This window comes from Brienomyrus brachyistius, unplaced genomic scaffold (assembly GCF_023856365.1).
Source record: "Brienomyrus brachyistius isolate T26 unplaced genomic scaffold, BBRACH_0.4 scaffold62, whole genome shotgun sequence".
NCBI classification, from domain to species: domain Eukaryota; kingdom Metazoa; phylum Chordata; class Actinopteri; order Osteoglossiformes; family Mormyridae; genus Brienomyrus; species Brienomyrus brachyistius.
The window spans coordinates 88,648-109,230 of record NW_026042337.1 but is presented as its reverse complement, the minus strand read 5'-3'; the positions used below and the strand labels follow the sequence as shown (position 1 = coordinate 109,230).

At 47.0% G+C, this 20,583-nt stretch overlaps 1 protein-coding gene across 31 annotated transcripts in view; it reads left to right on the top strand.

Moving 5' to 3' along the window:
* Positions 1–9,172: 9,172 nt before the first annotated feature.
* The window catches only part of LOC125725157 (fibronectin-like), a 28,624-nt gene continuing 17,213 nt past the window's right edge, over positions 9,173–20,583 (top strand). For 8 of the 31 annotated variants that reach the window (XM_049001817.1, XM_049001812.1, XM_049001823.1 and 5 more), the window contains exons 1-24: positions 9,173–9,490; positions 9,798–9,923; positions 10,191–10,328; positions 10,413–10,544; positions 11,009–11,146; positions 11,635–11,793; positions 12,177–12,368; positions 12,708–12,890; positions 13,490–13,666; positions 14,832–14,987; positions 15,080–15,208; positions 15,386–15,529; positions 16,984–17,105; positions 17,495–17,663; positions 17,832–18,008; positions 18,192–18,320; positions 18,437–18,526; positions 18,612–18,806; positions 19,007–19,096; positions 19,183–19,377; positions 19,598–19,687; positions 19,774–19,968; positions 20,190–20,279; positions 20,366–20,560. In XM_049001817.1, the coding sequence (XP_048857774.1) occupies positions 9,343–9,490; positions 9,798–9,923; positions 10,191–10,328; positions 10,413–10,544; positions 11,009–11,146; positions 11,635–11,793; positions 12,177–12,368; positions 12,708–12,890; positions 13,490–13,666; positions 14,832–14,987; positions 15,080–15,208; positions 15,386–15,529; positions 16,984–17,105; positions 17,495–17,663; positions 17,832–18,008; positions 18,192–18,320; positions 18,437–18,526; positions 18,612–18,806; positions 19,007–19,096; positions 19,183–19,377; positions 19,598–19,687; positions 19,774–19,968; positions 20,190–20,279; positions 20,366–20,560 (3,559 nt within the window). In that variant the 5' untranslated portion in view covers positions 9,173–9,342. The remainder of the gene's footprint in view (positions 9,491–9,797; positions 9,924–10,190; positions 10,329–10,412; positions 10,545–11,008; positions 11,147–11,634; positions 11,794–12,176; positions 12,369–12,707; positions 12,891–13,489; positions 13,667–14,831; positions 14,988–15,079; positions 15,209–15,385; positions 15,530–16,983; positions 17,106–17,494; positions 17,664–17,831; positions 18,009–18,191; positions 18,321–18,436; positions 18,527–18,611; positions 18,807–19,006; positions 19,097–19,182; positions 19,378–19,597; positions 19,688–19,773; positions 19,969–20,189; positions 20,280–20,365; positions 20,561–20,583) is intronic. The other 23 variants (XM_049001826.1, XM_049001818.1, XM_049001830.1 and 20 more) reach the window with 11 other exon arrangements.

Sequence of the window (20,583 nt, the reverse complement as noted above, 5' to 3'; positions counted from 1 at the left end):
TCAATTATATATCATTATGACTATTATTATCTGAATGTCTTATCGCATTTGTGCGAAAGCTCGGATTTGTTAGATAATACTTTTTAATGAGTAATGAGTTGAAAGGTATTCAAATTTCATCACTAACTTACATCATTATCATTGTAGTTTTTAAGAACATCTTGTACTTCCATCCATCCATCCATCCATCCATCCATCCATCCATCCATCCATCTTCTATCCCATCGTTTATCCTGATCGGGTTTGTGGGGGAATCCTCCACTAGTAAATGGACACTGAGCTTTAACATGGGGTCAGCCTTCTTAAACTGTAAACGGGTTTGATTTTGTTTGGGTTAATAACCGCTGATCCGTGTTTCCCAGGCTGTAACTCACGCTTTGGATGTTGCTTCTCGGCGGCCCAGCAGGAAAGGTCATGCAGTGAGAACTGGGGAACCAGAATGTTCTAAATACACTTAAAATGTATTTAACCCAAAAAATGAAATCAGTGCGGTGATTCTGGCTTTTGTCGTGTTGCCTCATCACAGCGCTATGGAAGTGGGGGGGTGGACATATGGGCACTCTGTACCCCCCCCAGTCCATTTCTTCTTAGTTGGAGTCCCACGCACTGACTCAGCAGTATTTGGGAAGTATCTCTCAGATTTTTTTTTTTTCCTTTGGATTTTCGGCGTATGTTTTCCCGTAACCATGGAGACCCCCCTAACAATTCCTGGAGAGGAATTGGGGCCTTCCCCTTTTGGGTTGGTGTGAAAGTCCCACTAGGCCACGCTCACTCTCGGATTTTGGGCCTAAATGCTCGCCACGCTCCGCCAGCAGAGTCGCCCATTCTTACCTGCCGATGGCGGCGGCTGCTCCTTCGTCGTTGTCTGTATTGTCTTTTACGGCTGATGGCACCAGCCAGCTGGGAGACTCATCTGAGCAGTTGGCTACAAACGGAGGAAGGAAGGGAGGAATACAGTGCAGCAGATTTTGTATTAGAACAATATAATTCAGTGAACTGGCCCCCATCTCCTGTACAGGAGATGCAGGCTAAGGTTGGCTGCTTTGAGGCTTCAGGGGGGGCTTGGTCTTCTCGCGGCCTTTAATAAGGCTGCACCACTAGGGTGGCGCGACCTCGCCTGGCTGCCCAGACCTCTCTCTGCACTGCCGCCTGCGGTCTGAGCTCCGCGGCTGACCGAGGTCACAGCAGACAGATGTGTCCACGCAGAAGGTGGTGCGCGCAGCTGTCGTTATTCTCGCTCTTTCGCTTCCTCTTTCTGACACCCGGTGACCCCGATTTCATGTGTCAAAGAATTGTCAGTGTGACTGGTGACACATTTCCCATCACAGGACTCCATACCCCTCCCAGTCAGACTATTAAGGGGGGGGGGGGGCAACCAATGCCATTTTTCCACTGGCATACAGGAGCTGTGCCATACCATAAAGAGAGACTAGTTCTGGCGCGGTTCCAGTTCTCGTCGGTTTTCCACTGCAGAAGGGTCGGCTCGGTAAAGGCGTCGCCGGGTTTGGAGAGTGACGGAGACGCTTATTTACTCTTCACATGGTGCACATTATGATTTACTGTGTGCTACGTTCTGTTAGTGCATCTCTGAGAATCGCTATGTCATGTCAGCATCGAACGTTAGCATGGCTAGCAGTCACTTGCGTAAATTTGCATGGCGAATCCATTCCGTTCAGCTGTTCTATAGTACTTTCTCAAGTAGGAGGTTGGAAATGTTCAGGAATACATCGTGATGTGCGATGCTACTAATAATGAATGATATAGAGAATATTCCCTTATTTCCTTCAGATAATCCATACATATCGAAACTGATCACCGGTATCTCCCTGCATTTCGACTGATCAGATGGTGGTGATGTAACCAGCTCGGTCTGGTCATGCTTTCAGCCCTGCCAGTAAGCAGGACCACGTCAGTGCTGTAGCTGCTCGGGTACGACTCGCGTACTTTACAATGGAAAAGCGCCAGTTCACAGTATGGGTCGGGTTTGGTTCAGTTCCTGGTTACAGTGGAAAAGCGCCAGTTCACAGTATGGGTCGGGTTTGGTTCAGTTCCTGGTTACAGTGGAAAAGCGCCAGTTCACAGTATGGGTCGGGTTTGGTTCAGTTCCTGGTTACAGTGGAAAAGCGCCAGTTCACAGTATGGGTCAGGTTTGGTTCAGTTCCTAGTTACAGTGGAAAAGCGCCAGTTCACAGTATGGGTCGGGTTTGGTTCAGTTCCTGGTTACAGTGGAAAAGCGCCAGTTCACAGTATGGGTCGGGTTTGGTTCAGTTCCTGGTTACAGTGGAAAAGCGCCATAAGCTGAGAACCTCCTCATTGGTTTTGCTTCTGCCTTATGATCCACCGTTTGAGATGGACTCCTGTGTTCCCTTTGAGCCTCAGAAGACGCCCAGGCCCCGGTGCCCGGCTCTGCCCCCCTCTGCACCTCCTCCCGAGAGCCAAAGTTCTATTTGCTTTCCTATGCGCCTCCCTTGATCTGTCTGTTTTCATTCCTGGCCACTGTTTTGCTCCTCTCCATCTCCACTCCCATTCCAAAACACGGACACCGTTCCCCTTGTCACAAGATTCTGTCCGATTCTGTTCTGCCCAGGGCAAGTCTTAATAAGTAATAACTACTTATTTTTTGTTTAATAAACTGCTATTTAATTTTCCTGTACATGTTCATGTTTTCATAATGCAGACTCTTTCATCTGAAGCTACTTAAATTCAATGTATATAAAGTTCATAAAATAAAAAAAACTCATCAACTGAAGTACATTCAGTATGTTAATTGCAAATTCATGCATCATAAATGCAGCTTATGTGTATAAATATTCTTTTAAAGAAGTTTCAGAGCTAAGGTTTGATCCATCCTGTATTTCTGGGCTTAGGTTCAGGGCAGAAGGCAAGTTTTCTGCCTCTTCCTCAAGTGGCCAAGGAGTTCTGCTGCTCTGCATGTGGGAGCGAGTCCAGGGGACCATAGAGGAGGCTGTGCAGGTGCTGGAAACTGTGTGTAGGATTAGGTCTCCCCAGCAGGAAGACGGCTCTGTGCCTTGGCGTGCTTCTCTTCCATTATTGAGGATTTTTGTGACGTCATAATTATTAGTGCATCCATATCACCATGTGGGACATCGCCAACGTATGATTGGGCATGAGGATATGAGAGTGAAAGCTAAGCATGAGGAGGCGAAGGGGCAGCATGCAGGGGGCATAGGATGCCAGTCTGACCTGCTCTTGGTACTGAGGTGCAGTGAAGGGGCTTCTTTAGGGCTGTAGCTCATTATTTCCCATCTCTTCATCTGGATGTTCACAGAAGGACCTCAGGATACCTTTACTGTAGGATGAAAACCATGACTCCCTCTCAGGGCCTGGAACCTATGACGTACTGACCTGGGAAACCTCCTATTCACCAGGACCATATGAACGATCCAGGCACTGTGAAAGCTGACAGATATAAGCAGCATGTCAGTGTGGTGCTGCTGACAATTACCTGATATTAAAGAAACCAGCAGGAAAGGTGATTCCTCTACATTACAGACTGAAAAAATACCAGCAGCTAATACTCAGCGGGGACATCTCAGTAATGGAGCCCACGTCGGGGGCCCCGGGGTACAAGTTTGGTCCTCAGGGGACTGTCTGATATACTTTAATGATTACAGTCTGCCAGTGAAGAGTGTTTGGACTTCACTGAAATAGTACAATGAAGAAGGTAGAAAAGCTAAGCATGAATTATGTGCCGGAGGATGAAAGAAAATATTTAGTGAAAAATACAGAGATGCTGCAAATAAACATAATAGCATTAAGGGTATAAGTAATGGTATAACAGCATTAATGGTATAATGGTATAATTAATGGTGTAATGGTATAATTAACGGTATAACAGCATTAAGGGTATAATTAATGGTATAACAGCATTAATGGTATAATGGTATAATTAAGGGTCGGCATGGTGGTGCAGTGATTAGCACTGTTGCCTCACACCTCTGGGACCTGGGTTCGAGTCTCCGCCCGGGTCACATGTGTGTGGAGTTTGCATGTTCTCCCCATGTCGTCGTGGGGTATCCTCCGGGTACTCCGGTTTCCCCCCACAGTCCAAAAACATGCTGAGGCTAATTGAAGTTGCTAAAATTGCCTGTAGGTGTGCATGCGTGAGTGAATGGTGTGTGAGTGTGCCCTGCGATGGGCTGGCCCCCCATCCTGGGTTGTTCCCTGCCTCGTGCCCATTGCTTCCGGGATAGGCTCCGGATCCCCCACAACCCAGTAGGATAAGCGGTTTGGAAAATGGATGGATGGTATAATTAATGGTATAACAGCATTAATGGTATAATGGTATAATTAATGGTATAATAGCATTAATGCTGTAATGGTATAATTAATGGTATAACAGGACTAATGGTATAATTGCAGCGTTGACAGTAATTGATGGATTGGTGGTTGCGTTTCATGAAGACGGAGGGTTTGCAGTACCGTGAAAAGGTGACCTGTTTCTTCAAGGTTTATCCAGGCAGCTGTTGGCTTTTTCCAACATATCCGTTGCTTGCGTGGTCTCCTGCAGCCAAGGAGACCAGCATGAACTGCCGTCAGGGACGCAGAAAATACAGCCGGTCTCTAAGGCGAGGTTCCAGTCCATTACATCACACCGTTTCCTATGTAGCAGAGTGTGAGATGCAAACTTATGGAAGCTGACAGTGAGGAACCCATGAAGCTCATTAAGAGGGGGCTGAAGACGGCTGCAGAAGATCCACGGTTCAGACAAGATATCATGGTGTGTATGCATGGGGGTGGGGAGGAGGGCAAAGGGGAACTTAACACCACTTCAGCTATGTTTATGTGCCCAAGCCAGACATTTAGGGGGGCCATCAAAATCCCCCCAGTAGCAAATCAATAAAGGCATTTAACATGGTCATACTGTGGCTGTAATACTTGATTAATCTTTTATTTTGATAACTTAACCAACTCCGGCTCAGAATAGCTTGCACAGAAATCATGTCTCAGCATGTGGCAGTGAAGTAAACATAATTTAGATTTTTAAAATGTTGTAAGTAGTTTTGCTTTTACTGTGGCAATTTGATTTCCAGCTCATTCTGGACCTGATTGCAGAGGAAACCTCTTACTGGTTGCGGGAATATTGGGTAGATTGTTGGGGAGTGAATTGTTATTACACATGTCTTCACTGAGTGGAAATGGGATTGTAGGAACCTCCCATCCATCCATCCATCCATCCATCCATGCATTTTCTATAACCACTTTCCATTACAATGTCTCATTATACAAACCAGGGTTTGTCTTATAATTTTGCTTTCCTTGTGAAACTCAGCCTTAATAAACACTTTGAATTCCTTCACTATTCAGAACCATGAGGGTCTAATTAATTAGGTAATTAATGAATTAAGTATATTCACATCAAAAAAATGTAACGCACATTACAATAATTTTTTTAAGCACCACATATAATAAGTCTTTTTTATCATTTTATCATAATATACCTTGACAGATCTTTCATGAAGGACTTTTAAATCACACACTTCAGTGCAGACTTAAATCCACAGGTGTCTCCTAGGGTAGGAAAAAAATCTCTTTTTCATGTGAAAGCTAACCTGAACTCGAGATAAACACAGTGTGAAATTTTCTCACAGAGCTACATAAAAGGATCCCACACTGGTTGGAAAGCTCACAGTCCGATAACAGGGACATTAAACAAAAGCATTTGACAAATTACGTAATTTACATCTGGAAGGCATGACATGAGGAATTTTTATGCCACAAACAGTCACTACCAAGGCCTTCACAAATGAAATTTTAACAAAACAAGGGTTTTACAGAGTATTCCAGATCCCTAACTCACCATAATAAACATGCGTAACCCAGGCTAATTAGAGCACCAATGAATTTTAACTGTGTGTCCCTGCATTACGACTTTGGGCTTAAACACAGGAAGCCTGTGCATTTCGGGAGACTCCGTGAGCTGCAGGTTTTCTATATGAGATATTCCACATGTGGAAAATTTTCATGCTGTTGGCGGCCAGTTCCGGGAAAAGGGAATGACTCAATGGTTCACTTTCGGCACAAGGAAACGTTGTCTTTCACAGATCGTCACTGGTATCCAGTGCGGAACTGGCGCTTGTGTATAGGTAACCTAACGTCATAGTCACACCACAGCTATTGGCCAGACGCGTGATTCAGCAGATCCTACTTCACACTAGCTTGTGGTTCCTGTGGTTTCACCTGAGCCACAGTTTCTCATCATTGACCTACCAGCAGAAAAATGTCCCAGTGTATTTTGCCCTCACAACGGATGTTAGTTTCCTACAGCTGGTAACACTGGATTATTCACTGATGGGCCGACATTTCGGGAGTAAAGTCTTCACCATAGACCACAGCTTCACTGTAGTAAACATGACTCAAAGCAATTCCTGTCCTTTTTAAAATTCTAAATGGCAAACTGTGAAATACATCAAAGCTCGTTAAGAACTATTTCAGAATTGAGTTGCCGAACTTACAGCAACAAACAAATGAAAATGTAAAGAATTTTACAGCATTTGCTTGTTTCCTTGCTTCCCTCCCCACATCCGTGACTTAAACTCTTATCAGTCTCTGCAAATCAAATCAGGTTACAGAGGGAAAAACAATCCGGTATTAATGTCTCGTTTTCCATTCAAGGCACCCTACAGAGAGTCGTCATCAAAGGTAAATTTTTACATCCTACACTCTCTAGGATTTGGTTCCCCCAAACCCTGGAGGCTAATTTAAACTTCTGTGTAGAATCCACGCCGTTGCCACAGCACAGAAAATACCACAGCCTGTTGCACAGCTCTCCAGAAATGTACTTCTAGGCATTGGGCTACAGTGTAGGGCAGGGCTCCCCAGTTCTGGTCCTGGGGGGGGGGGGGGGGGCAGTTTGCAACATAGTTTGCAGATATCCCTGCTCAAACACTCCTACTAAACCTGGCAATTACCTGAGTTAGATGTGTTTCAGCAGGAAAATCTGCAAACTTTGTTGCAAATTGACCCCCCCAGGGCCAGCCTTTTGGAATAAGTATAAGTGTAAGTTATGCAGCTACTGGCGGCATGGATACTGTACAGAAGTGTAAATGAGACCTAAGATGAAGAGACAGACTGACACACGGACCCTTTTAGGTATCTACCCCTGTGTGACCGGCCCTATACCGCTTCTTCATTAGAAAAATAGCAATCAATTCAAACAACTAGTTTACTACCTTAAACACATACACATTTCTAATGGTGGATACAAAAAGAATATATTTTGTTCAGTTATACACCGATGGAAATAGTAAGGCTAAGCACTTTTCTTAGGAGCATAACAGTAGGGCTCCGGCAAGGCCTTGAATGGGTAAGCTATGTCCCTAGCTTAAGTCTTTCATCTGAGTATATGAGAGAACGGGCATGCATGCAGACGCGCATGTCCATCAACACGTACTCCAGCCCAGCCTCGGAGAGGATGTGAGGCTGATCCGCATGAGTCAATCCCTGACTCAAGCGGCGGTAGGAGATGGGACAGATGTGAAGGGAGTCGCCTGAGGGCATAATTCACACAGCAGGAACACACTCCTGTCATATTCACAGTCGAGCTCCAAGTACTGAACCTACAGCAGGGAGCCAATTCAGATCTGAGTATTAATGAGGTGCTTGAGTACCATCGCCAGCCGGGGCCTGTATGAGACGCACGAGGGCGTGTCACCGACTACCAAATGCAGGTCCATTCAAAAGCTAGTGAACTCTCCTCGAAGGGTGCATGGATCCGGTTCAGCCAAGACACCCGGCCAGCGGTCAAAGGAACCCAAACATTCTGGAAGGGTGGGGGGGGGGGGGGGGGGGGGGTTGAGCTACAACCACAGAAAAGTATGCCAACAAAAGCTGCATGAGATCTGAGTGGCTGGGGGCAGCTTTCTCCTTCGGCTTTTGCTTCGTCAGCTTTTGTGTCGACGTCGTTGTTCTTAGGGTGCTGCGAAGAGAGCGGAAATGAGGAGCTTATCCTGCCATTTGTTGTGACTTGATAGAACAAAAAAATTATACGGTTTCGGTGAAATGTCACATGAGATGGGATAGACTTCGGAGGACCCTAAACGCCCTGCATTCCTGTAGCCGGCTGTTACCAATTTCCCTGTGTGAGAAGCTACCTGGATAGAATAAGCTTACTGTTGCTGTCTTTCCTTATATTTCATTGCCAGTTACCAATAACTGTCTCACGGTGTGAAGCTAAACTGCTCTGTCTACAAGTCATTTCCACATGTGCTTCTTCAGATAGTGGATCTAGTACCACTCGCTCTCCACATACATGTCCATAATACATAAGCATTATTTATATGGATTATATAAGCAACATATCATATAATTTTCCCAAAATACACTTTTCATTATACACAAGTATATTTCGGTCATTTAATAAACTGTCCTATTAGTGAGCAATACTAGCTGTAATATCAGACTGTAATATTAGATCAGGCTTCTTTGTTTCGACGCTTTCAAAAATAGCTTTTTGTGTCTGTTTACACACCATCTCCATAGAAAACGCAATGAACTTGTGTAAGTTTTGTTCACATTCAGACTTAACCACTAGCGGTTCCTCAGTAGTTCTGTGCTCCACCCTGGAAGATCATAAGGCGGAGGTTAACATCTGTGACCGACTCACTGGCCGCACATGTTGTGTGATCCTTCTCCCTCCAGAAGGCTGCTTATGTGCGCGGGAGAAGCAAGCATGTTGCCCGGGCAATTCCATAGCTTAACAGACAAACCATGTCCACCATAATACATCATCATGTCCCCTGAATGTCCCATATGTCCCGTCTATGTAAAGAATCGTGTTTCAAGGACTCCCTTATAATTCCTGCTGCCCAATAATGAGCTAGCTACCTTAAATGCTTTAAGCAATTATTCCACACTCTTGGTGTTTTCAAACTCAGGGCTAAGAGAGTAGAAGGACACGGTTCTCAAAATATCTGCAAGGTTTTCCTTTCGATCAATGTCCTAAAATGACTTGGACCTGAATTTCGAAATGACTTTGCCAAAATATAAACCAGACATTTTATACAACGTTGATTAATTCGGTTAATGTCTAAACCACATTTTCCGGAGCCGTATTTGTAAGCGGAATATACCTCCCTCGCGTCTAAACAGGGGTACTCCCCTCCCACCCGGGGCTGATCCGCCGATAAAAGCGCCGTCTAGGGCCGCGCCGCTTCCACTCGCTGCTGGCTCCCTCTAGCAGGACCGCTGGAGTTAACTTCGGGAGAGGGAGGGGAGGTGCTCGGCGGTGTGGGGAACCCTGCATTTTTTCATTTATACTCGGGAAACCGAAGGTGCCAAGGAGTTCGTGCAATAAGTTATTTTCCTAACTAAGATTTAACAATGAGCTGCGGGCCTTTGACGGGGCTCCTCGTTGTTCTCTGTGTGAGCAGCGCTGTTCACTGCATGCCGAAGAACCTGAACAGAATCCGGCGGCAGGCTCAGGAAAAAGTATATCCCGGCTTCGAAGAGGCATCTTCTGTTTCTCAAGGTGAGCTGCCTGAAATACTGTAAGACTCCTCTATGTATAGGCCTATATTCATTATATAAATATGCATTAAAATAAATATATCATTGACCATTTGTTAATAAGAATCTGCTTATTGTTTTGATATTCTTCACAACTTTTAGTGTCAATGTTTAAATGAAACGACATAAAACACTTTGTTTTTCGTACTAATGGCTGTATACCAACTTTGTATGATTCATTTTAAGTCCAAGACAATAGGCTTGCGGTTACTGATATGCATGTTAATTGATCATTCACTAGGATTCTATTCATGAAATATCTCCCTTAGATGGCTGTCACGAAAATGGCCGATATTATAGAGTTAATGAGCAGTGGGACCGACCGCATCTGAGTGGAACATTGCTCTGCACGTGTCTGGGTTCTGCAGGAATTAAGTGTAAAACTAAACCTGATGGTGAGCTCTCGTCTTTGTCTCGTCTTGCTTTATTCAGTCTAGGTATTTTAAGTTCAGTCTAGAACTGTCTCTAAAGCCATCCAGGTTTCCACATTCCTTACTGTGGACGCCTCAGATTCTACTTTGTTTCGTTGTGCAATTCTGGAAAATCATGCGACTGATTTTCTATCATATGGAGCAGTGCTGTTTCCGTGCTTTTCTCCGTGCCTGTCCTGCCAAGCATCTGCGCCTGAGCGATCGCGAACTGACCAGCGCTGTCGTTTTCAGCCGAAGAAACATGTTACGATAAAATCAACGCGCGGTCGTACCGGGTGGGAGAGACCTATGAGCGCCCCAGGGACGGCATGATCTGGGACTGCACGTGTATCGGCTCCGGCCGGGGAAAGATCAGCTGTACTATTGCAAGTGAGTGACTGTACATTGCTGTCAGTTCATCGAGTGCGCCGTTGTCAGAATAAGACCACTTACACCGTCCCGTTTCTGTGTTAGACCGCTGTCACGAAGGATCAAATTCTTACAAGATCGGGGACACATGGAGGAGGCTTCACGACACAGGGGGCTACATGCTGGAGTGCGTCTGCCTGGGCAACGGAAAGGGGGAGTGGACCTGCAAACCTCTGGGTATGGATGTATAGCTGACGGGTGCCAGTACAGATCGGAATGAAGTAAACTGGTGAAAAAAGACAACGATTGTTACTGTCACTGGCATAAATTATGGGGGGATGGGGGTTGTAACTCACGCAATAATAAAAACCAGCTAATACAACCCCTTGGACCCCCTTAAATGGGTGGAGTCCTCAAACCCCCTGCCCCCCAGTGCTCCACCCAAAGTCATTGTTGTTTTTGACAGTGTTTTTTTTTTTTTCAACTATCCAATTCAATTGGATATTATCTATTTATTGATCCTAGTCATTCACCCTGACTGTAATGGTGTTCGCCATCTTAACCTCTTGCAGAAGTTCCAAACTTTTATGTCAAATTCCCATAGCAGTTATGTCAGCATTGATCAAATATAATCCCACCCCAAGCACCCAGGAACCCATACGGTAGACAGTAAACCTGATATCTTTGTCCCCTATCCACAGCGGAGCGTTGCTATGACAACGCAGCTGGGACATCCTACGTGGTGGGTGAGACCTTTGAGAAGCCCTACCAGGGTTGGATGATGGTGGACTGCACCTGTCTGGGTGAAGGCAGCGGTCGCATCACCTGCACCTCTAGAAGTAAGGAGTATGGATGGATGGATAGATGGATGGATGGGTGGATGGATGGATGGATGGATGTGTGGATGGATGGATGGGGTGACTCCTCTCACTGCATACACACCTGCTATCATCTGGGGCCTGAGCTCAGCCAGTCAGAGCTGGATATTCGGAGGCCAGGGAAGATCCTGTCATCTGCCGCAGTGGAAAAACGTTTATCTGGCTGCTCTGCTTCGGAAAATTGTTTTCTGATCCGACTCCCCTCTTCTTTTCCATGTTCCAAAATCATTTTATTCATGTGTTTCACTCGCATAGTGTTTGACTGTAGCTGAACTGCAGGAATCTGGCAGTAAATTTCACAGCTTTGATTTTTAAGGCTGCTACCGACTCTCGCTGTGATTTAGGCATGAGCTGATTTGCTAAATGTGCCACCCGAGGGGTGGGGGCTTTGGTGGAATCCAATCAATGTCCAATCAACCCCCCCCCCCCTCCTTGACCCACCTGTACAGACCGGTGTAATGACCAGGACACGCATGCCTCGTATCGCATCGGAGATACATGGACCAAGAGGGATTCCAGTGGGAACACTGTGCAGTGCCTGTGCACTGGAAACGGCCGGGGCGAGTGGACGTGCGAGAGGCACTCGTCCCTGCAGACCACCGTGCTGGGTAAGTGGGACCCCCGGGCAGATGTGAGGCCCAGCTGCATGGGCGCTAAGGATAACATCATTGGTAATTATATTATGAGAAACTCAAAACACTATGTTACAAAGGTGTCTATATATTGCATTTTCTGTGTTTTGCTCATGATAAATAACTGTTTTCTTGGCTTTACATAGAATCATGTTTAACACTTGCTAGTCCTGAAATATTTAATAAAAATATGAGTTTGAAAAATTGAACCCCCTCTTATTTTGGACCATCTTTAATGCTGGTCAGGGTTTCATGTGGGGCATCGTCCTTCTTCTTCATGTCCTATGATGTAGCCACCTTCCATCTCAAAGCTCCATCTGCTCCCCCCACCCCCACGACCCCCATTCTCCTAAATTCAGGCACTGGGACGCGGGTGGTGACCGACCTTCAGGAGGCCGTGTACAGGCCCCTGCCCAAGCTCCCTGTGCCCGGTAGCTGCCTGACGGACGCCGGTATGACCTACTACCTGGGCATGCGCTGGATCAAGACCCAAGGCAGCAAGCAGATGTTGTGTACCTGCCTGGGGAATGGCGTCAGCTGCGAGGAGTGGGGTTGGTATCTGGTGTTTTTGCCAGTGTTGGGCATTTCAGGTCCAGGAGCTGCGAATCCAGACCATGATTTTGTTCCTACCAACCAGCTGAGCATAACAGTCACAGAGTACGCAACTGGTTGGTAGAAACGAAATCTTGGATTTGTAGCTCCTGGACCTGAAATACCCAACACTTGTTCTTGGATACCTGTAGACCAGGGCTGGCCTGTCACACCTCTGGAGTTTCCGAAGAAACCATTTAGCCTATCAGTACAACATCCGCTTTTGTGATTTAAAGATCCAATAAAAATCGTCTGCAGCCCCACGTGATTTTTTCCACCTGTGTGTTTCTGGCCCGCAGAGGGTCACTCTCAGGTTTACGGGGGAAACTCTGATGGGAAGCCCTGCGTGTTCCCCTTCGTGTTCATGGGCAAGACCTACTACTCCTGCACATCAGAGGGGCGGAGTGACGGGCAGCTGTGGTGCAGCACATCCTCCGACTACGAGACGGAACACAAGTACTCCTTCTGCTTGGAGAAGAACGGTAAGCAAACGAATGGCGCTGGTGCAGATCACTAGGGCTGAGTTTCCCGAAGCCTTAACGCTGCATCGTTTGTAAGTTTTATGCTAAAAAATAGAACTTTCGAATGACGTAGCGCAAAGAGGGCTTCGGGAAACTCAGCCCAGGCGTCCTGGTCACACCTGCAGCACGCTGACTTAATTTTATAACAGCCACAAGAACAACAACCTCAAAACCTCTCAGAACCGGATATTTCAGGTCGGTGCAGAAAGTAAAAATTCAGACGAGGATTTAGCTTCAACCAACCAGTTGAATATTCTGTGACTGTGACTCTTTATATACAACTGATTGGTTGAAACTAAATCTTGGTCTGGATTTTTACTTTCTGGACCTGAACTATCCATTTCTGGTTGGTGTATAATGTCCTTGTCAGGCCGTAGATTGGTGGGTTTCTGTCCTTTTCCCCCCTACCTTTGTCCCCAGGGCGCACTAGCGCCCCCTAATGGACTTTGCAGGGTGTTTCTTTGTGCTTCCTTTGATAGGCTCCAAACCAGCATGACCCTTATCATTTTGTCAGCTGGAGAAACAATCTGGTGGAACATGTGTGTGTTTTTCGCCTCCAGTGCTGGTGGTGACGAGAGGCGGTAACTCCAACGGCGCCCTGTGTCACTTCCCTTTCCTGTACAACGGCCGTAACTACACCGACTGCACGTCCGACGGGCGCCAGGATGGCATGAAGTGGTGCGGCACGACCTACAACTACGACGCAGAGAAGCAGTTTGGCTTTTGCCCTATGGCCGGTGAGTTGGGGTCTGGCTGCGAAGACGACCAGTTCCAGCTATATAATAGGACAAATGGCATTTTTGTGGTTTGTTAATGTTACGTATTATTATATTAATGATTCATTTGCTACAATGTAAATTGATTCATGTGTAAATGGGGCAAATCCGTATCATGCCCATCGCCCTCGAATACCAAATAATTTTCCTCCAACAGGTGGGACAGATTTTGCCATAATGACCATGTTGTCAGGGGACGTTTCCTCAGTGCTCAGTCTAAGCCAAAATGTTCATGATTAGGCCACTTTATGCAAGAAACCGGTGCCCAACAAGAGCAAATGCTGTTTGTCAGTCTTCATTAAAGGCAGTTCGGCGCGACGTTACAAGTCGTGAGCACAGGAAAGGTGTGATGTCACCATGTCGACAATTAGGGTGCATTTAAGTTGAGGTGGCGGGGGGCGGTGGGGGGGGGGGTGATAGGATTCTACCCTGGGGGAGGGAGAGCCGCTGTAGATGGTGCATGTCTTTTAATGGTTGCTAAGCAAATGAAGGCAGGATTTTGTGTTTTTGATGGAAAGTAATCGCTGTTTGGCTGAGGGATTTCCTGCAAATCAGGGAGCCGGGAAAAGCCTCAGATGGCCGGCGGCTTGAGGAGCGACTGTGAAAGCAATTAGGCGGCTGGCAAAATGCACGTGGGATTTTACTCTGTATTGTAGCTTAAGGAGGTCATAATGACTGCAGCCCCCGGCTGCCCTGGCCTGGCTCAGCCTCAGGAGCCCCCCCCTGGCTGGTCACCCGCGTCTGCCTGACCCTAAGTCAGCCTGGCTGGCGTCCAGCACCATGGCACTGCCAGATTACCTTCAACATTCAGTTCTGTGCTTCTCTTCCCTTCCCGCTACGCTGCCACTCACATTCCCGCAATAAAATTAGACGTTTACACCATCCCAGTCCAAATAAACACCCATTTTATTCTGAAAGTATAAATAGCCCATAATTCTCTGGCCTGATGTTAGCCATGCACAGCCTTCCGTATCTCCACCACTCATCTCAGTCGTTGACGTCATCAGTCCTTGTTCCCTGGTCTCCGGGCCAAAGGCAGCAAATTTTGCCCGAAACATCTTTCTCCTTAAATACTGTTCCTGCCTCCAGACCAGTGACTCAGAATCTCCCCACCTGGTTTCTGCAGCTCACGAGGAAGTGTGCACCACCAGTGAGGGCGTGATGTACCGTGTGGGAGATCAGTGGGACAAGCGCCACGACGTCCTGGGCCACATGATGCGCTGCACGTGCACGGGGAACGGACGCGGCGAATGGAACTGCATCGCTTTCTCTCAGCTCAGAGGTTGGTGGGGGAGGGGTGGTTAAACCGGTACGGGGGCTAGACAGTTGTAATGTCATCGTGATGTTACTGATGTTTGTCGTCCCCCATGCCAGACCAGTGCATCCTGGATGGGCAGACGTACGAAGTGAATGAGACCTTTAACAAGTTGCACGAGGAGGGCTACGTCATGAATTGCACCTGCTTTGGTCTGGGCCGCGGCCGCTGGAAGTGCGACGCCATTGGTCAGTCTGTCATGTGATTCTGTTCGTCTGTGTTTTGTAAGGATGTGCACGGTGCTTGTTACCTGGGAGACTAAAGCTCATGAAGCTGGGCTGCAAACTGTTCTTCGGTGATTCTGTGTGAATCAAGCATGAGTTGCTGCTGCCGCTCTAACCACGCCCCCAAACTCCGCCCCCCAGACCAATGCCAGGAGCCAGAGACTAAGGCGTTCTACCAGATCGGAGAATCTTGGGATAAAGTCATCCGGGGCATCCCATACAAATGCTATTGCTATGGCAATGGCATCGGGGAGCTGAGCTGTGAACCGCAGCAGTCTTACCATGGTAAGTCACGGCTTGACGCATTGGGCTCGGTGACCACTACCACGTCCGTTTGGTGTTCTGCGTCACACGGCTGGAACTCGGTTTCCATACAGAACGTCTTGTTCCGCAATAAAAAAAAAAAAATGTCTGTCCGGTGGTGGAGCCCCACCTGCCTGGACTGCCTGCCCTCGTGCGATCTGATTGGCTGCTTCTATAACGATAGGCCCCTCCCTTTCTTCACCTATCTACGGAATCAGAATCCGAAAACTTTTATTATCCAGAAGGAAATTGTGTGAAGGAGCTTTGATAACTGCTGTGCTTTGCGGTTTTTCACCCTATGATGTGTCGCACTCTTCCCTGCCCCCCTTAATTAGTTTGTACTGCCGCCTTTTGGTTTATAGGGGTGGGCTGCTGGGATTGTTGGGCTTGGTTTTACCTTTTTCCTTCGGTGTAGTTAATTTCTGCCACTTTTCTCCCCGTACATGGATCATGACTACAAAAAGTTTGGATGAGTTAACCTTGGAAGGCACTGTGCAAAAACTTACTCCAAACCGAAAGCACTTATTCTACACTAATTCTATTATGTTGTCCTAGATTTTTTAAGTGTCAAGTGGAGAATGTCCACATGCAGCTGCCTGACTGCAGGAAATGACATACAGCTGTTGGCTGGGAGTCTGGTGTGTGTGTGTGTGGGGGGGGGGGGGGGGGGTGAATGCTGGAAAGTCATGCCTGACTAAGGGGGGTGCAATGCCGTCTGCCATCTGGATGTGAGGCCAGGACTTCTTGGCAGTAATGAACAGAAATTGAGAGCAGATTTTGTGAAGGCCAGCTCTGCCAATTGTTGGTGATTTAAGATGCGTCCCTCGTGTGCCGGAGAATCACGATAAGCAGTCAAACTGACACCGAGTCGTCCTAAAAATCGCTGCAGATTTTATTTGATGACACCTTCCTACCTAATTGATCATGATGTCACCATTTGGTGTAATCCTTTTATGCGGGCCCTCCGTGTGATTGGATTAGAAGCCTGCATGACAATGAGGGTGAGGGTGCAGCTTCGTCTGTATGCTGGGGCTCAGTGAGGTGTTGAGGTCTCTCATTTCCTGCTGCAGAAAGCTGCCACTGAGAAGGCTTAGGGCCTGTGATAATGAGAACCATGTGGCAGACCATAAGCACCCGGGCATGCAAAATCAGAAGCCTTTATCAAATATGACTCCTGTTAATGTAGTTTAACACCTGCATTTGAGTGAGGAAGGGCATTGTGTCATTAAGAAGTACTTTGAAAGTAGCTGGTTATGATCTCAGTGGGGTTTGCAGTTGTACGCTTGCTTAACCTGCAATAATCCACTTGCATATATTTTGATGTGTATTCTGTAACACTCCACTATTTCACATGGTGTGCGTGTGGGGGGGGGGGGGGGGATATCGGGTCTGGAAAGTGGTCCCCTTCTGATTGGTGGGTCTTCTTCCCATCCCAGGAGGCAATGCACCCATCCAGGTGATCATCACAGAGACTGGAAATCAGCCCAATTCCCACCCAGTCCAGTGGAATACACCACCCTCTGCCCATGTTGTGGAGTACCGCCTGAAGTGGAGGCCGGTCAGTCAGTTTCTGTATCTCACCTGTCTGTCTTTACATTGATTTGATTATTGATAGCTAATTATTGAGTAAATAATGCATTTTTACTGTTTCAATTTGAAGGCATGCTTTATATTGGCTAAAGTTTGTCCTCCTGCCGTAAGACCATTACAGTTTCTGGAAATTGCCATGAGTTTATGCGGTTAAAGACCAGTGGAAACAGTCAGTTAGATGTCAAGATCCACACGGGCAAATTTTTTGAGAGGGTATGGCTTGATTTTTGGAGCAGATCCATCAGCCTGAGGCAGATAAGCTGCTGATGCACAGCAGCACGGATTGTGATGTATTTCTGCTCAGTGAGTCAGCTGCTTATGGAACGATGCTCTGGCTTTGCTTGGGAATCCTTACAGAAAAACACCCGCATTTCCTGGAAGGAGGTTGTTATTCCCGGCCACCTCAATTCCTACACCATTGCTGGGCTCAAGTCAGGTATCACCTATGAGGGTCAGCTGGTCAGCATCCTTCGTAGTGGCCGCCGTGAAGTTACCCGCTTCGACTTCACCACGACCTCAGGTTCCCGTGAGTGTCTGCCCCCACCTCACCCGTCTGATGAGCATTCCAACTCCCCGCTCTCCCGTAGGGGTTTGAGATTGTGGGATGAGCAGTAAGAGTGAATGAGGATATTGTAGCATTTTGTGCCTTTACTCTCCTCAGCATTGACTCAGCCGGTCTCTTGTCCTTATCCAGTGGAAGCCTGGGAAGGTGAGACCACACCACCACCGCCTGTGGTGGACATCTCCGAGTCTGTGACCGAGATTACCTCCAGCAGCTTCGTCATCTCCTGGGTGTCTGCCTCGGACATGGTGTCAGGCTTCCGAGTTGAGTACGAGCTCAGTGAGGAAGGAGCAAAGCCCATGATCTTGAGTAAGTCCAATTCTGAAAATGTAAAGATTGGCCCTTACTGATACACAGCAGTGTCTCCACCCCTATTATCCTACATCAATATACAACATATTTGGGTTTTTCCAACCTGAATGGTACATCTTATTCATTCTCCATGGTTCTTGCATTTAATAAGCATCATGTTGTGTGTACCTTGTCTTCAAGACCTCCCACAGACTGCTACGTCTGTCAATATCGAGGAGCTGCTGCCTGGCCGCAAGTACACGGTGAACGTGTACGAGGTGCCAGTCCATGGAGAGCCCAAGCTCATCCTCACCACGTCCCAGACCACTGGTGAGCTCCTGCATCCAATCTAGAAAATCTTTTGTACCTTAAGGATTCGCCGCCAATAACCTAGAGTCCAACGATACTCTCAGTCATGAATGATAACGCGGACATTTCTTTTGCAGTTCCTGATACCCCGACTAATTATCAGGTTGCCGCAATAGATGAGACCTCCATCACAGTGGTCTGGTCTAGGCCCCTGGCACCCATCACTGGTGAGCCATACATGACCACTTGCCCGTAGCATGCTGATGGTTTCCATGGAGATCTTCCTTAGCAATCCTCGGTTTGTGTCTTCAGGATATCGTGTGGTGTACAGTCCCTCAATAGAGGGTGGCAGCACTGAACTCACTCTGCCTGACACTGATACCTCGGTGACCCTGAGTGAGTTGACACCTGGTGTTACGTACAACATCAGCATCTACGCTGTAGAAGGGAACCGGGAGAGCAAGCCTCTCTTCCTGCAGATCAGCACTGCCAGCGAACCTCAGACAGGTTAGATCTCCTGATGTCTCTGACAAGCCTCCCTAACATTCATGCTCACACATCAACTGCCTTTCCTTCACATTTTTCGCACAAATTTTTATCAGTCTTCTAAAGCTCATCATATCAAAATGAAGGAGATCTGTCAGTCTCTGCCAGAAGTCAGCAAACCACCTTTTTATAAATTGATAATGGAAACATTTTCCCCATAGTTCCCGATACTCCAACTAACCCCTGGGTTACTGTAGTAGAGGAGACCTCCATCACAGTTATCTGGACAAAGCCTTCGGCACCCATCACAGGTAAGACTTAGTCGACCACTATGCTCTGAAAAGTCATTGATTTCCATGGAAACCTGCTCATCAAACCCCTGTCGTTGTCTGTTTAGGTTATCGTGTGGTGTACACTCCATCAGTAGAGGGTGAGAGCTCAGAAGTCACTCTGCCTGACACTGCAACCTCAGTCACTCTTGGTGACTTGAGACCTGGACTTACATACAACATCAGCATCTATGCTGTAGAGGAGGATGCGGAGAGCAAACCTCTCTTCATACAGATCAACACCGCTGGTGAACCAGAGATAGGTACACCTCAACATTCTTATCATCCGCCCTGAAGTGTCCAGTGTCTGATCTCTTAAACCTTTTGTTCAACATCCGCTAACACAAACCTTTAACCTTTCCTCCCAAGTCTTCCCACTCATACCTGTAACATAATCCTAAAATTCATGCTAGAACCAAGGTCTGTCAGCCTGAGTTCCAGAAATTTTTCTGTGAAATAGTAATGAAGACACTCTTCCCACAGTTCCTGATACTCCAACTAATCCTGAAGTTACTGCAGTGGATGAGAGCTCCATCACAGTTGTCTGGTCTAAGCCTTTGGCACCCATCACAGGTAAGACTTAGTCAACCACAATCCTATGGGAACTCAGTGATTGCCATGGAAACCTGCTCACCAAACCCCTGTCGTTGTCCATTTAGGGTATCGTGTGGTGTACACTCCATCAATAGAGGGTGAGAGCTCAGAAGTCACTCTGCCTGACACTGCAACCTCAGTCACTCTTGGTGACTTGAGACCTGGACTTACGTACAACATCAGTATCTACGCTGTAGAGGAGGATGCGGAGAGCAAACCTCTCTTCATACAGATCAACACCGCTGGTGAACCAGAGATAGGTACACCTCAACATTCCTATCATCCGCCCTGAAGTGTCCAGTGTCTGATCTCTTAAACCTTTTGTTCAACATCCGCTAACACAAACCTTTAACCTTTCCTCCCAAGTCTTCCCACTCATACCTATAACATAATCCTAAAATTTGTGTCGAAACCATGGTTTGCCAGCCTCGGTTCCAGAATTTTTTTCTGTGAATTGGTAACAGAGACACTCTTCCCACAGTTCCTGATACTCCAACTAATCCCGAAGTTACTGCAGTGGAGGAGACCTCCATCACAGTTGTCTGGATGAAGCCTTTGGCACCCATCACAGGTAAGACTTAGTCGACCACTATGCTCTGAAAAGTCAATGATTTCCATGGAAACCTACTCACCAAACCCCTGTCGTTGTCTATTTAGGTTATCGTGTGGTGTACACTCCATCAATAGAGGGTGAGAGCTCAGAAGTCACTCTGCCTGACACTGCAACCTCAGTCACTCTTGGTGACTTGAGACCTGGACTTACGTACAACATCAGCATCTACGCTGTAGAGGAGGATGCGGAGAGCAAACCTCTCTTCATACAGATCAACACCGCTGGTGAACCAGAGATAGGTACACCTCAACATCCCTATCAT